This window comes from Cynocephalus volans, chromosome 1, assembly GCF_027409185.1.
Source record: "Cynocephalus volans isolate mCynVol1 chromosome 1, mCynVol1.pri, whole genome shotgun sequence".
NCBI lineage: Eukaryota > Metazoa > Chordata > Mammalia > Dermoptera > Cynocephalidae > Cynocephalus > Cynocephalus volans.
Window position 1 is genome coordinate 263671877 of NC_084460.1, and position 17509 is coordinate 263689385.

At 37.4% G+C, this 17509-nt stretch overlaps 1 protein-coding gene across 3 annotated transcripts in view; it reads left to right on the forward strand.

Annotated features, from left to right (window-relative positions):
* The window catches only part of PLCL1 (phospholipase C like 1 (inactive)), a 394267-nt gene extending 377550 nt beyond the window's left edge, over positions 1-16717 (forward strand). For all 3 annotated transcript variants that reach the window (XM_063097128.1, XM_063097133.1, XM_063097122.1), the window contains one exon: positions 16045-16717. In XM_063097128.1, the coding sequence (XP_062953198.1) occupies positions 16045-16227 (183 nt within the window). In that variant the 3' untranslated portion in view covers positions 16228-16717. The remainder of the gene's footprint in view (positions 1-16044) is intronic.
* The last annotated feature ends 792 nt before the right edge of the window (positions 16718-17509 follow it).

Genomic DNA, 17509 nt, shown 5'->3' on the forward strand with positions numbered 1-17509 from the left:
ATGCATCCTGAAGCTGAGGATTCTAAACGTTAGTATGTCATGGTTGGTGATATGCTTTTGCTGCCATACCTAAAGGTCACCTTTTGAAGAGAGCTGAGACAGCTGCCAGGATCCATTGATTTCTCTCTAGTACTGAAACCTGCTCTGGCAGGTATCAGCTTGGTTGTTGGAACAAGTGAATATGGAAAGTTAAAGAGAAAGGAGTGGCCCATGGGATCCTGCTAGTAGACTGGTTAGAATGCTTCAGTGTTTGTTATAAATAGACATAAGTAAATTTTTACTAAAGCAGCACAACAAACATGACTGTATGAAGTATACGAATACTAATAAATATTTCCCTTAGAAGAATATAACTTCTCAGTCTAACAAAGTTTTAAAATCCTGTCTGGGTATATGTAATTTCTTTAATTTGTTTCTAGTGAGATTGTTCCCTCTTGTTAAGTAGGTCATTTTCCTTAATGACTCGTTTTCATTTTTCTTCTGTTAGTTTCCATTTACCCTCTATGCTCCAGCCATGGCCATCCCTCTGCAATTCTCCAAATATCCCATGTTTAGTCCTGCCTCTGTGTCTTCAAGTACACCAGATTTTCCTCCTGCCCCTCCCCCAACTCCTCCACAATCTATAAGACTCAGCCCAGACGTCTCTTTGAACAAAAATTACATTTATGATTATAAATCTATGCCTGCCCCATAAAAAAAATCTTATATACTTCTGAGGTGATTTTACTCAATGGCTTAACTTTTTCCCATTGAAAAAATTTTTTGAGTTTTTCAGAAAATGAGAAAAGACGAAAAGAGTAAGAGGTCAAATAATCTACTATCCTGGGCCGTGGCGATTACCCAGCGGTCTGTGCGGAGAGAGCCATCCCTGCCTTAGTGCTGCCATGTCATTTCCATTTGGATTCCAAACCTGTGGTGCTTGCATTCATTTTGCACTATTAGCAAATTAAAAATGATGGATCTGTTTCCTGAGCAGATCAGCAGGTGAGGGAAACTGGTTTTAGCTAGTGTGGTGAATGAGTGTGTGTGTGTGTGTGTGTGTGTGTGTGTGTGTGTGTGTGTGTGTGTGAGTATTTTTAGTACCTTTGTACACTGACCATTGTAAAACTGATCTTTGCCCTTCTCTATCTGCTTTCTGATGTTACTAGGTGTTTTGGACACAGCAGGATGGGAGAGGGGCAAGGGGAGGTGTCTATGGGGTAGACCTTTCCAAGTGCCTTCAACCCACACATCTCCCTTACTGTGAATATTCATAAATGCATAGTGAAACATTTCTCACATGCTAAATCATGCTAATGACCCATATCAAGTAGAGGCAAGAACTTTGTCTTATCACCAACAAATTACTTAAACCTGAGAGCTTTACATGATACTAGTTTAGATAGTCTCCAAACAGCAAGTATAAGGATATTGCTGTATGCATAGCAGAGGCATGGATATTTTAACCTATTTTTTTTTTTTTATTGTATAAAACAACTTCGTTGGACATATTTTTTAAGTTAGCATTTTTTTTCTCCTTTCACCAAATTGTAAAAGCAAGTAGCTAGATACATCTCCTGCCTTTGAAGAGGCATGACCATTTCAGGTTTTGCTAAGAAAGGTATTTTCCATCTGAAAATTTGTGTACATTGTGTCATTTCTAATTTAAATGTATACAGGTTGGTGATACACTAATCATTTTTGATGACTTTTACGTTTTCAGAATTTATTTGAGGTCACTTTTACATATGTAGAATGATCAAGGTGCAAATTACCTGAAAGCCGAGGAATAAACCAAATGGTTTTAAAAGGCCATTTCTAACCATTGGAGCACAAGCTCTTTGTGGACAGACATGCACTCCCTGCCTAAGCCCCAAACAGGGGAGACACCTGCTGGACAATGTGAGAATTCTTCATTTTCTGGAGGTAGTCATGAATGCGTAAACATATGAGAATCCTGCTTTTTTACTTTTAAGTGTAGGCTGATTTACTTATAGATTTAAATTAATATGCTTTACATTTTTATTTACTAAGTAAATTTCCCACTTTACACAAATGAAGAGGCTGTGAGATAAGGAGAAAGACATTTTAGGATACTATGAAAATCAAGTTTGAAGAATAATCTTAGGAGTAGAGGCTTCTAGTTATTCCATTTCATATTTTGTCTTTTTATTTTCACAATTCATTGTTCAGCATCAGCATAACTGCATCTATATATATAAAAAAGGCTTCCAGCTCCCCTCCAGCTACTCTCCGTTCTCCCTCTTTCCTCGCCTACACAGCCAGACTTCTTAACAAGGTTGTTTATACTTGCTGTATCCACTTCCTTACCTCCCACTCACTCCGTAGCCAACTTTAATCTGTCTTCTTCCCCTGACACCCCATTAAATCGTTCTCACTAAGTTCACCAGTAACCTCCTTGTCACGAAATCTCGTGGACATTTTTCAGCTTTTATCTTCGTTGACTACTTGGGAACATTCTAGATGGCTAATCTCTCCCTACTTGCAACACTGCCTCCCTTGAGTTCTGGGACACCACACTCTCCCGTCTTCTAACTACATCTCTGGTTCTTTCTTCCCAGGATCCTTTGCAGGTCCCCTTCCTCTGCTTTTCTATTAAATGCTGGTGTTTCCAGCAAAGGAAACAATCAACAGAGTGAAACGACAACCTACAGAGTGGGAGAAAATTTTTGCTAACTATGTATCTGACAAGGGATTAATATCCATAATATAAAAGGAACTCAAGCAATTACACAGTAAAAAAAACAAATAGCCTAATTAAAAAATGGGCAAACGAACTGAATAGACATTTTTCAAAGGAAGACTCACAAATGGCCAACAGGTACATGAAAAAATGCTCAACATCATTTGTCATCAGGCAAATGCAAATTAAAACTACATTGAGATACCATCTCACCCCAGTTAGACTGGCTATAATCAAAGAGACAGAGAATAACAAATGCTGCCGAGGGTGCGGAGAGAAGGGAACACTCCTACATTGTTGGTGGGACTGTAAATTAGCACAACCACTATGGAAAACATTATGGAGGTTTCTCAAACAACTACAGATAGATCCTCCATACAATCCAGCAATCCCACTTCTGGGTATATACCCAGAGGAATGGAAATCATCATGTTGAAGGGATATCTGCACTCCCATGTTCATTGCAGCTCTGTTTACAGTAGGCAAGATATGGAACCAACCTAAATGTCCATTGGTGGATGATTAGATAAGGAAACTGTGGTATATATACACCATGGAATACTACTCTGCCATAAAAAAGAATGAAATTCTCCCATTTACAACATGGATGAACCTGGAGAAACTTATGTTGAGTGAAATCAGCAAAGCATAGAGGGATAAATACCACATGTGCTCACTCATATGTGGGAGCTAAGAGATAAAGAGGAAAGACAGACCACAGTGGTGTGTTGGACTTGCAGAGGGAGAGAACATACCTAGGGATACAAAGTGGAGTGGGGAAAGGGGGAGGGGGATGGGGAGGGAGGTCGGGGATAATTGAGGGGATAGTTGGATGGGGGACACGGGGTATAATCACAATTTTGTGGTAATGCACATGCTGCCAGTATGGATCTGGCCATCACATTTTAGGTATGAGTGGTGACAATGTGCTTTGTACTCCATGAATATTCATAACCAATAAAAACAAAACAAAACATTAAGACAACATGCTGATGTTTCTTATGGTTCTGGCCTAGCCTCTCTTCTCACTCCATCTTCTTTACCCCAGATGATTCTGTCCATGCAAATGGTTTTAATTACCCTGTCTATGCAGTCAAATCCCAAATGTGTATCTTTGGCCCAGGTGTTTCTCTTTATCTCTACCCTCTCTACCTGATCTCCTCTCCCCCCGCTCCCGCCACTTCATACATTTACTCTCCAGGCATCACATCTGGGAGGTTGCTCAGCCACAGCAAGGTCAGCATGTCTTAAGCTGTGCTCATCTTTACCCACAGCTCCTGTCTGCCCTCAATGACCCCTCTGGTGTCCCTACCTGGATGAATGAATGACAACCCAGAGTTATTCAAGCCAGGATGCTAGGAGTTATCCTCTATCCTTTCCTAACCCTCCGCCTCTAATCAGTTACCAAGTACTGCTGCATCAACCTCCTAAATATTTCCCTAAGTGATCTCCATTCCCATAGCCATCGCCTTGGTTATCTTCACTTATCAGCTGAGTTAGTGAAGCATCTTTCCTTTCTCATAGACCCCCGCCCTCCTCCATAGTACAACAGCTGAGGTGACCTTTCTAAATGGAAACCTGGAGGTGGCCATTACCTTCTTAAAGCCCTCCCAAGGTTTCCTACCCTCCTCCTGCAAACTTCTCAACTTCCCCTGCTCCCCTTTGATCTGCCTTCCCTGCTCCCCTCCCCCCTTTCCAGCTTCCTCTCATCACCTTCCTCTTCCATGCACTACTCCAGCCATGCTGAACTTTTTCCAGCTCCTCAGTGGCACCAGGGATGCTCTCATTCTGGCCAGCCACATGGGTTGTCCCTCCTGCCACAAAACGTGCCCTGTACCCCTGCTCCCTGGGAGCCTCTCCCTGTTGTTCTCACACTGCACTGGGCTCTGTTATCTGTGCTTCTGGTGTTTTCCCAGGCACCAAGTCTTCAGGATTCCTTCTCTGACACCGCCCCTTCTCTTGCCCTCCACTGTCAAGAGGGTTAGCTGTCCCTGCCAGGTGCTCCCACAGGACCCTGCTCCTCCCTGCTCATAGCACTTTCATTGCTTTCTTATCTCTTTCCCACTAGACAGTCTCTTATTTAAAACAATTGAATGATGAATTTTAGCTCAGCAATTTTCAACAGAGCCCGTAAAGAACTCAGTGAGCATGTCATCAAATCTGCATGTTTAGTAGAAAAGGAAACTGCCGCCGACAGGATTTAGGGACATTTCCAAGGTCACACAGCCAATTCATAGTTTATTAATCATTCTGCCCACTGCAGACATCAGCCACAGTTCTATTCTTTCTGTCCTTTTGACTGATACTAGTTTCCTCTATAAGAAACTTAGAAAGACTTAGCTGGTTTAAACTCTGTTGTGCTGTATTTATCAACCAAATGGTATGATTAAAAGTGTAGCAGTCCTGTTGTTTCTCATTTAAAATAAAATGTTTTTTTTTTTTCTTGCATAAGTTACAGGGAACAGGGACTCATTCAGGCTTCTTTAGGTGAGAGTGTATGTGACAAGCAGGAAACACATCTCCTGGGAAGAGGAGCGAAGAACAGGGTATCTCAGGCAAGATCATTCACAATTCAAGCTGGCTTTAGGGGGCCACGTTATCTTTTCCTCTCCTTTGGGGGCAAGTATTTGTGGGTTTTCACTCCAGTGCTGTGGCCCTAGAGGGGCTCAGCTCTGTTCTCTTGTTCCTTCCTGTATGTATTCTCTAGCTTCTCTTTCTGTTGGCAACTGACTGAGGCTCTTGTAATTTCACAGTTCCTATGTCTAAAAGAGTTCATCTTATTGGTTGGTGTGATTACTGTCAACACTGCCTGGCATCAGGCCATCTCATGGGTCACTGGCCAGCGACTGATTGGCCACTCCTGGGCCACATGTGAATATTGGGCCCAACCAGTTGTAGCCACAGAGGAAGGCTCTTGTGGGTCAGAGGAGGACCACCTAGCTCAAGGTCAGCCTGGGCTATTTTCTTTAGCACGAGTCTGTAAACATGGACAGCATCACACAAGGCTTGTCGACTAGAGTTCTGGATTTTCTGCATGGTGATAATTTTAAGATCCTCTAAAAAATGCTTTTTAGAAAATTTTTTGGTCCACATATCCAAGTTATAAGAAATTTCAGCTACTGACATATTAAGGAATGAAGTATGAATGTTCTCTCCCACTAATTGCTGATAGGTTGATTTTCACAGTAATTCTGGGAAGAAATCTGAGGCCTGTGTAGGTAGAGGGATTAGGGAGGCGTCAGGATGACACAAAATTAATTTGGTATGGTGAATGTATGGTGAATTTTTCCAGGCATGTACATTTATATATATATTGATTTAAAAATAAGAATGTAAGAGTGATGGTATTTGACACTTAGAAGAAGTGTTTTGACAAGTGTAGGTGATGATTTAATGGTGTTTATTCCACAAAGTCAACAGGAATGAAGCTGTGGACATGACGTCTTCTGAGCGAGTGGTATTTATTGCTGTGACTTTGCTGTTGAGTTTCCATATGCACTCTCTCACTCACGCTTTTACTCTAACTTCACCTAACTGGATCATTATTTTCAAAGATGCTAGTAATGTGTGAACCTTGACTGGATTCTGGACTGAAAAAATAGCAATAAAGAGGTTTTGAGATATTTAGGCAAATTTAATATGCACTATATATCAGGTGAAATTACTGAGTAGATTTAATATATTTGAGGTAATAATAGTGTTGTGGTTACGTAGAATGTCTTTATTTTTGTGATATGTATACTGAGGTATTTAGGTGAAGTATACATAGATAGATAGATGGGGATAGATAAATGATCAAGAGAATATGACGATGAACAATTGAGAAATATAGATACTATTCATAAAACTTTTGTTTAGGGGTTAAAAATTTTTTAAAAAAAACAAAGTTGGAGGCAAACGTCTTAGTAATTCGTGTTGCGGATGGCATGCATTTGAGATCTGAAACTTGAGTCAGTCTTAGATTAGGGAAAACAGCCTTTGGCATTTCCTTAGAGTAAAATTAGTCTGTTGTTAAACCAGATTTAAACACTGCTGGATTTGGAGCACAAAGAGTGAATACCCCATTAATGACCAAATCTCCAACCCGGTCATTGTGGAGGAAACTGAGTTGGATACATCTTCAATTTACCTATTAAGAAGAAGTAGCACGTTTCATTTGATAGTTGCCTTAGCCTCATATATTAAAAAACTGGCTCATTGGGTGGAGGGTGGGGGGTGGAGGGAAGTTGCCTCTTTGACAACTTCCTGCTAATAACTATTTGGCCACCCCTACTGACACTGAACCTGGAGTTTGTGCCAGTTTAAATGGGTGCCAGCCCTGCACATGCCATGGTGCACTTTCAAAAGGGACAATTTCAGCCTATTAAAAACATGATGATTTTACAGAGAATAAAGAATAAATGCCCTTGGTCAAAGGACATGTCTAGACCAAATGCAGTCCACTGTCATTGGGCCGCAGGGAATGCCTTGCACATAGAAGGTGGTGTGAATGGTGCCCCTGGAGTTGTGCAACATGGGACTAGATGTCACAAAAAACCACTTGCTTGCTGAAATTCACAGCGCTCTGGCGGTAGGGAAGCAGCTGAAGTCATTTTGTGATCAGTTCACTCTGTGAACTCTTGTTATTGCATCTGCAGTCTTATTCTGCCACTTTTGCAGACTTAGTTTTCAGACGGATCAAGTAACCAATAATTTGTGCAGTGTAATCAGTAACTTCTTAATAGTAAATACCAGAATGCATTTAAAAAATATTCTTCTAATATTAGTAACTATTTCTATAGCCTTTGTCTGCTCTGGGGTTTGGAGCATCCTACATCTTTCAAGCTGTTGTAAATGATTTTTTGAAATGAAAATAGCATGAATTGGCTAAGTAGAGGTTTCTCTGGAAGCTTTTTCTGTATCTGGCTTTTGGCACTCTTCGTGGTAGTATGAATTCAGATTTCAGGGTCATTTAATATCCCTGGAGAGTTAATTTGAGATATTGGAACTTTTAAACTGTGTGTGTTTATTGTACCGATGACCATCCATTAGTAGAGTTGTATTTGAAATGAGATTAATTACCTTTGTTACCTCTCTAAAGGTTGATGTTAACCTTCTTTCCTTTCTTATTAGATCTGTTGGCATAGAAGCAGATGATCACAATAACGGGGAGGAAAATGCAGAGATCAGGGAATCAACCAGCAGTGACTTGTATTGTTGTATCGAATGGTTCTTTTGTCGAAATGACTGCAAGAGAATTCTCAGGATCCTGGTATCATTACACAAACCTAAGTTCATAAAGCTTTCTTCAGTTGAATCATATTTTTAAAGTTTAACTCAGGGTTTTCTATTATTCAGCTCACTGATGTTGAAGCAATTTTGTTGACATTTTCTGTGAGGGGATGAGGCTCACAATCATTTGCCCAGAGCAGACAGATGGCTCCTTAAATAGCGCACCCTTGTAGGAACCTATCTTATGGTATCTTCAGAAATAAAACAGGTCTGTCACAAAAGATAATGTTTGTCACTAATTTCTTTTGATGACAGATGATTTCAGTTCATTTTTACTTTCTCATCTGGCTTAAACGAAGCAGCTGTTTTACATTTTTTATCCAATAGTGAGTAATCCTTTGGTGTTTTATACTATACAATGTTGCAGCCACTAAATTACAAATAAGAAAAAAAGCTTTTGTAGATGGGAGGATGACACATTCTTATGTGCCCCAAGGACAGTTCCCACATCAATGCAATTGTTATTATTCTCATTTTAAACATTATGGGAACTTTCATAGGACTAATGGGTGATGCCATCCTGGCTTTTATTCTCAGTAACAGTTTATTCTCCCCACTTCATCAACTTGTCTTTTAACGTTTCGAGGTGTTTTTTGTTTCCTCACATTTTATAAAGTACAGTGCACTTATCTATAACATTGTCATTATTGGTAGCAAACATTGCATTCACCAAAACCCTTTTATTTTCTGTTTATAGAACAATAATCATAGTAACTAATAATCATTAGAGTTTGCCATGTATACCAGGCATTGCTCTAAATGCTTTACATGTATTATCTCTCTTAATCTCACAATAAGTCTATGACATGGGTACAATTATTATAGCCATTTTCTGGATGAGGAAACTGAGGCACTGAGTAATCTTGCCCAAGGTCAAAAAGCTGATATATTGTCAACTCAAGAAATCTGATTGTGGAGCTCACATGGTAACTTCACCTACAGACTAGCAATATGGTCACAATTCAGTCTCTAGGCCAGATTGTTATAGGAGAGAGATGTAGACTCCTTAGAATCAGATTTATTCCTCCATCTCTCCTAGAATTCTGGTTCTGCTCCTCAGCTTGAGTGTGTTGCCTTCTCGGGTAGCCTACTTATGTGTGAGGCTTTTGGGGCTCATGTGTTCTGCAAGGAGAATTCAGTATCACAGAGGTCTGAGATTTAACTTTTGAGTCCTCACATTAGTAGTATCCTTTTAAATGTTCAGCTGCTGTCTGTAATATATTTGATTATTTAATAGTCTCCTTTTTTGACTCTGGTCTACCAGGGCTTATGATAACATCTTTAAATTGAAAACCAGTCATTTTCTCCAGTGCTTTCCCCACTTATGGAACCTCTACCATTGCTTTTGTGTTTCAGTTTTTTAAAAACTTGGCTCAGATTAAAATTATTAAATGCTCTCAAACCCCGTACCCACATTGAAAAGAAAAGGCATCCCCCCCTCCCATAGATCTACTGCATATCTGTATGTGTTAAGACTGTAGGAGGATTGAGGACTCAAGGCAGACATCCAAAGATCCTTATACCACGTTACACTGACTGAGATGCCAAGAAAGAAACGCAGATGCCTGCTCATTTTTCAAATCGTTGCTCCATTGTCACTTTCTCAGGGAAGCCCTGCCTGATCCCTAAACTGCATGTCCTCACAGCAATACATTCCTTTCCCTCAAGCACTTACCATAACTTGTGATTAGACATAGCTTTCTTTCTGTAGTTATTTAATATATACGTGTATCCCTTACTAGACTTAAGTTCTGTGTTCACTGTTGTACCCCTTTGGAGCCCCAGGTCTAGCTGATGGTTCTCAAGGGGTGCGGTACTGCCCACTAGGGGGTGTCCTGGGAAATTACAGAGGTGACTGGGAGGATTCTTCTGGCATTTAGTGAGAGCGGTCAGAAATGCTGGATGTCCTGCAAGACTTCCGTTAAGTCCTGCCTGACTAAGCCCTCTAAAATAAAAATAGAGTACTTTAGTATATGATATTAATTAATATATTTTTTACAAGAAGTTATGTGAAAGACCCAGTACATGAGGAAATGTAGTCATTGAGAGGAAAGCCTAAATAAAATAAAAAGACATTGTTTCCAAATTATTGAATAAATTATGTACTCTGGGCATTCTGTCCACTTGATTGTATAATTGCCGTACAGTAATATTGGCACAAACTGGGAAGTGAGATAATGGTTTAAATTTGGTGCTTTATTTGTTATTACTGACAATCCATGGTAGGTATCCCATGGGTTCCACAAAGTAGAAGCTGATTTTACCAATCACAAGAAAAATGTCCTTCGAGGTACCTTTGAAGATTTGGCAATTTTGGTATGGTGCGAGGATGTTATTTACTTCCTCACTTGTAGGATGATCAGATTTTTTGCCCATGGTGAGAGTCTGTACTTGTCGTGGCATGTTATCCCTACCTTAATGAAGATTATTTTCTTCCTTCTTTTACTATATGCAAATAAGTCTGGTCTGTTGCCATTATTTGTTTTCATACGTGTGTGTATCTAATACATCTGCGTTATCATTTTCCTGCATATTTTTTTGCATGTGGCATGGCATCTGATCTTCTTATTTTTCCGTTAAATCTAAATTAATTCATATTAAGTAAGTACAGGCATCTGCCTACTTTATTATGGTTTCTGGTATGCCTGCCTATTTACATATTGCAATTCATAATATTTTTTTAAATGACCATTTTCTTCTTGTTCTTTTATATTATAGATAGGATACTATATTTACTTTATTTTTAATAATGTATAAATAAGTTATATTATCTATGAGTTTTATTTTAGGATAATATAGGGAGACTTACAAAATGTTAGTTTTAAAGGGACTTAGTTTTGATAGGGTTGAGAATCACAGGCCAAAATGTGGAATATAGTAAGTGTTTAATAAATATTTGTTTGATGGACAGATGAATAAAGCAAAAATTAAGGCCGAAATCCTCATTAACAGCTAAAGGAGATCACCATTGTTTCGAAAGCAAAGGTAGCAGATTGATGTGTCTCAATTCACATATACATACAAAGTACAACAGGGAAACAAATGGGAATTTGATACATTAAATTTCATATTTATTTTTTAAGCTCTGCTCAACAAGTGCACTTCAGTGCAATAGGTTTTATTGAATAATGCAGATACTACCCATCATTAACAGTACTGTTGTCAGCACTGTTGCTAGTGGGTTATTATTAATTTTCTTCTTATTATTATATTATTAGTGAATAGTGCTTAAATAATGTTAAACCACCTCATTTATGTACAGTATTCTCTATACATACATAAAAATGGGATATACATAAAAATGGTATTCTGTATATTAAAAACTATTTTGGGGCTGGATGGTTAGCTCAGTTGGTTAGAGCATGGTGTTGTAACACCAAAGTCAAGGATTCAGATCCTCATTCAGGCCAGCTACCAAAAAAATAAAAAATAAAAAATAAAAAATAAATAAATAAATAAAAGAAAAAAACACTATTTTTAAAAAATATATGGCTAATACAAAGGTTTTCTGCTTAAGATACAGTTAATTACCATTGTAAAGTAACTAAGTTCCTTCATTCCTTCAACATCCAAGTTGGTCAAGATTTCCTGATAAGAAAGATACTGTAGTAATACAAGATATTATTTGGAAAGAAAAGTGGAAAAAGAAAATCTTTCAAATTTAACTATCAATTTTAATTTTCATTATGTTGAATTTTAACAAAATATTTAGAGCCTTTTATATATTGTCTGCTATATTTTGCAATTTTGTGTGACTCTTTGGCATTAAATTATTTTAAAAATGTAAAAAAATTCTTCTATGCTTTCTAAACTATTTTTGCATGAGAACTAGACTCTCAGGCATTAAAAAGACTTATTTATATTCTGTTTCCATAGTTTTCAGGAATATGCGATTAATTGGAATTTATGACCAATTGTGAAATGTATCAGTCACAAAATTAATTTTAAGAAATGAACTTTGTATAAAATTATAAAATCTAATGGCATGTCCAATGTAATTCTCTTTCTGTTTCTATGAAAATTATATAATTTTATTATATTGTATAATAAAGATTTGAAAAGTTATGTTTCATTTATTTGGGTTCAGAGTTTCAGAAGAATATCAGACGAAGCTCCATGAAGCCAAGATTGTTAGACCAGAACTACTCCATGACTATTCATCCATATTTCTTGAATATTCATTGAGTAAAAATCCAACTTTTTAAATGTTGAGTTGAATGCAGCTGAAATATTTGGTTGCCAAGGTGCTGAAAAATAATAAATCTGAATGTTGATAACCCAATGTAATGGAAATTTCCTTTTTTAATTAAAAAACTTAATTTTTGTGCAGTTAAGGTATTTTGTATATTATCTCCTAATGTATAACAACTTTGTGCCCTGACAGTCTTGTTAACATCTTGTATACATTCCCCACACACCTAGGCTTTCATTCTAGAGAGCAAGAATAATTTTAATCAATATTCCAAACTCAGCAACATACCGGAGTGTAACATGAAGAGAAATACATCTGTTGTGACATCAAGATATTTTTGATCTACTGTTTTAATTTCTCAAATGGAAGGCATTATAACAGTTGTTTCCACTTCTTTGTTGTGAAGCATTTAACCTCTTTAAATGATACAGAGACTCCCCCAAAGTGTGGCCTTTTAACTAGTAAGATGGCGCTTGTACATAGCCCACCACAGACAGTATGGTTCACCAAATGGCAGCTGGAGCAAATGAAGAGTGGCTTTTCCAACCATAGTATCTCTGGCTGGCTTTTGCTGCAGACTATCTGTGGGTGATTTTAGCTGTGGGTGTGGACTGTCCCATGGGAAGAATCATGCTGTTGAGTGTGTGCTCAAAGTCACCCCCAGGAGTCGGTCTGTGGAGACAGAGCTGCATTTGTTTATGTGTGTAGTTGTGTCTATGTGAGGGTCTTTCCATTCCCAGAGCCCCAATTAGCTGCTATAAATATTTATGGTGTGCTCTGAGACAACCCACGCATTTCCTTTGCACGTGACGAGGACACTAGCTATGACGTTCTCCTGCTCTTTCATGCATTAGTATCACAGGGGATAGTACAGTTCATGGGAAAAATGGGTGTGAAGGAGCCATGGATGTCTTTTATGAGTTACCCTGCCAGACTGTAGCCAAAACTATTTTCAAACAGTGGGGGTAAGGGGACTGTAGTTGTTGGTAAGAACAGGAATAACAAAAATCCTAAATGTCTTTTGATAGATTATAAAATACATAACTAAGAAATAATTTACGTTTAGAATTCTAGCCTCTTTTATGGTTATAATATAATGAGATAATATGTGCAAATTGGTTTATGCTTAATATATTAAGTGTTCAGGAAATATTCGCTGGTGTTTAGTGTTGTGGTAGTATTTTATTGTTAGTAACAAATTTATTAGTAGTAATCTAAATTATGGTGATATGGTACAGCATCCTGATTTATAATCTAAATTGCATCAGGTATTTCCTGATTTCTGGATAATGTGTTTTAATTGCAACTTCATGCAGTTGGAAGGATTTAGTAAGGAATGCTAATGTTTGATTTTTAAATATTCATTAATCATTGCAAATTTTTGAATTCACAATTTCTATAATGAGCTCTTTGTGGCATTCCATGATTCCAAGAGTTACTTTCTAAATGTGTTGTGATTGTCATGGAATCTTACATTCAGAAAGCAAATAACAATGGTGACTGACTGATGGCCACTGCTCTCGGGGCTTCTGTTAGTCCTGTTTTTCCATAAGCTTTGGTCTGCCTGAGATTCTCCCTGTTACCCTTACTTTCCTTTGGGTTAAAGCAGTCTTTTTCTTTTCTTTTCTTTTTTTTTTTTTTTCTTTCTTAGTATCCCTAGTACCAGAGGAAAGTACGAATTCCCATGATTCCTAGCATGGAAATGCTGGCAGCAGCTTGACATTTCTTTCAAGTTGAGTGTTCAGTAGTTAAATTGTACATTAATTTTGCACCCTACACCATAACAATCCCAGATTTATTTTAGTATACAAGAGGTGTTTTAATTTATTACCAACAAGTAAAATGAATTCTCCCGGGCTTCTCTCATTACTTCTCCTTCTCTCCAAGATCTCTGTTTGAGGAAATAGTATTAAAGCATATTCTTAAGAATGCCCTGTTTGAATATTCCTTGAATATATACTACACACTAATATGTTTAAATGGTTTAGCTGATCTGAGTATGTAATACATCTTGGAGGAAATGATATATAGGATAGAGATGGTTGGAGGGAGGATATCTGGTGTAAGCTGGCTAATGAGGACTACTTTGTGGATGCTTGTGACAGAGTAGAGAGAGAGACAGAGAGAGGTTACTAGATGGTTAGGGTAAATTGCTGCACATAAAATGGGAAAAAGCACTAAAAGGGAATGACAGGATGGGGGTTGTTATCAACTTCACCTCCTCTACAGTTTTGCCTAGAAGGAGTCTTTTCTGTTTTTGTACCATCATTGGGAGTACCCAAAGAAGAGAGACAGTATGTGATTCCTTGAACCACAGAACAGAAAGATAACACCTATTTTTTTTTCTTAAACAAATAGAAAACAACACTCGAATGTCTCAGCGTACATTCTTCATAACTTAGATTTTCATTTTTGCTTCCTTTATTAGTTAATAGTTTAACTTCTTATCTATTTTTTTCTGCCTCTGTGGTACAGCCAGCATGTGTTGTTTCCTGGGTTATCAGGAGATGATGTAGTCATGTTCTTGTGCACTGGCACAAACTGTTTTCTGCAATTGGCCATTGTTTTCTAGAAAGACTGACTTCTATTTACTAGAACTGGCACAGTCTGGCATTTAGGCTTGGATGACACCTCTCAGAACTAATGAGATGACGTTCTGGCTGATCAGAATGCATTTTATAACCTGCTAAAGGAAAAGGGGATGTGAGAGCATTATGCATTAGTAGTATCAAACTTGATGTTTTTGCATATTTCACAGTTTTCTTGCAATTAGGGAAGATGCCAGTATTGCTTTGTTTATGCTTTTAAAACGCATGATGAAAATTTCAAAACTAAACAAAAAAGGAACACTTAAAAGTAATATTCTGAAAATGAAAGTGGGTATAATCTCATCATTAGTTTGTTTTTAAAGGAATCTTTCCATATGTAAAAACAGTAGCAATTCATATATCTCTGTAAAACAGACTCTTGTGGATGCATTTTAAATAATTTAGTCAAATTTATATTAAAATACACATAGTACCAAGGTATTTTTGGACAAATGTGTTCATCTGAAGTTCTAAAGAGCACTTACTGTAACCTGTTGCTGTGTTTAATTTTACTTCTTTGCCTTTGTCATTTAATTTACAGATTTTAGCATACTTTATTATTGAAGGAAGCCAAATAAGAAATCAAAATAGCAGGAAAAAGTCTTTCTCAGGCACTGATGTAAATGACAGCTAACGTGTTCCTGGGATTCTGTTTACTTTTTGTTTTGATTGACATATTGAGTCTCTGGAGACTTTTCCTCCATTAGCCAAATGGAAACATTATACTCAGGATGATGGAAAAGACAAAAGAAATTTGGGTAGCTAATAATTTAACAACAGACAGATTACAAAGATAACCCAATGTATTAAAAACCAGCTCACCAAGCATAGGGGTGTGTGATTTACTTTACAGAAGATGCTTTACTTGGCAAGCTTTTATACACAGAGGGGCTGATTTTATTTTCAGTTCTTTAAGGAAGAGCTTCTTTCCTTGTTTTCTCCCAAGCGTAGGAATGCTGGTCTGGGTGGGGTAGGAATTACAGCAGCATGCAAAGTCTAAGACTACGATGATGGAAGGGTTGACTGTCTTCAGTACATAGAGAGAAGGGTTTCCTACTACAGGAATCTCAAGGGACTGCCAACAACCATGTAGCCAGTTGCTTATGCTCAGTTTGAGGTCCTTGGCTTTAAAGATTAAAGTCCCTCAATAGTGCTAGAAAAGAACCTTGGGTTAAACCTGGAAAAGTGAGTTCGTGGGTATGGGTCTGTTCTGTCATTTAGTAAAAGCATTAAAGATATAAAGCCATGTCACTTAGCATGTGCCTGGCCTATAACTTTCTTTTTTGTTGTCTATTTCTACCTGTTTATAGGGCCAAGGAGATCTGTTGAAGAATGCCAAGAATGAAGCTATAGAAAACATGAAGCAGATCCAGCTGGCATGCTTGTCTTGTGGACTGAGCAAAGCCCCCAGCAGCGCAGCCGAGGCCAAGAGCAAGCGCAGCCTGGAAGCCATAGAGGAGAAGGAAAGCGGCGAGGAGAACGGGAAGCTGTGACGCTGCCGATACCTTCAGGGAGCCTTCTTGGCAACGATTCTGGTTTCTCATTCTTGTTTTCTTTCTTTAAGTTCACGAAAAGATGCCCACTGTTGGGTGTTGAACATAGACAGATATTTTCACAATGTCAGTATTTTAATGTAATTTATCTAAGTTAAAACCTCTAGTAGCAGTGTTTTAAATTCTGAGATGTGTGTACACACCCATGTGTGGATGCCTGTGAAAGTGTGTGTGTGTGTGTGTGTGTGTGTGTGTGTCTGAGAGAGAGAGAGAGAGAGAGAGAGACTGTGCAAATCTATTTTGTGTTGCATTATTCATTTAGTAAGTTATTCCTTTATCATTTTTGGACAAATGTGTTCATCTGAAGTTCTAAAGAGCACTTACTGTAACCTGTTGCTGTGTTTAATTTTACTTCTTTGCCTTTGTCATTTAATTTACAGATTTTAGCATACTTTATTATTGAAGGAAGCCAAATTTATCAAAGCATAGACATTTTGATAGATTAAATATAGATTAGAAAAATTTCTAAGAATCACAGTAGAAATAAAAGTGAATGAAAAATTAAACAAATAATTAGAATTTCAAGAAACATCAGCAAAGCCATTTCTTTAGTAAACAATCTCTTTGAAATATTTATTAAATTCAGTTAATTTTTAGAAAGTTTTTTGTAGTTGTTTACTAATCATATGATTTCAGTAGAAAAGCTAATCATAAGTGAATTTATACCCACCTATGTGGTACACTGAAACACACCGAAAGTTCTGTTGTAATTAGGATTTTGATGTGACAATAATATTCAGTTATGGAATTTAAAGATTTGTAGAAAGGTCTCATTCTTTCAAACTGGGAGTCTAGCATTCATTTTCTATAACAGACATGGGCAGCTAAGAGGTCTTGGCTTTGGATTTTAAATTTAGAGTACTAAATTTAGACTTAAAGACAGTATTCAATACCATACCGTCACATCGAGCTAATATAAATTCTGTGGGTCAGATAACATCTTCATGATGGTTTAAGAACTAACTGATTACAAATCATCTATTATATAATTTTAACACATATCAAGATATACACACACAAAAAGAAGCAAATCACTAATTAAGGAAAACTTACAATTGCATTTAGATCATTTTTACCCTGATGTCTTCATAAAGTACTTGAGTATAATGTTTGTTACCTCCAACAGAACTAAACGTTCTACAGTTATGAAAGAATATATTTATTTAAAACATTGCTTTTATTTTGAAAAGCTTCTTAATTAATTTGATTAACAAATTTGCCA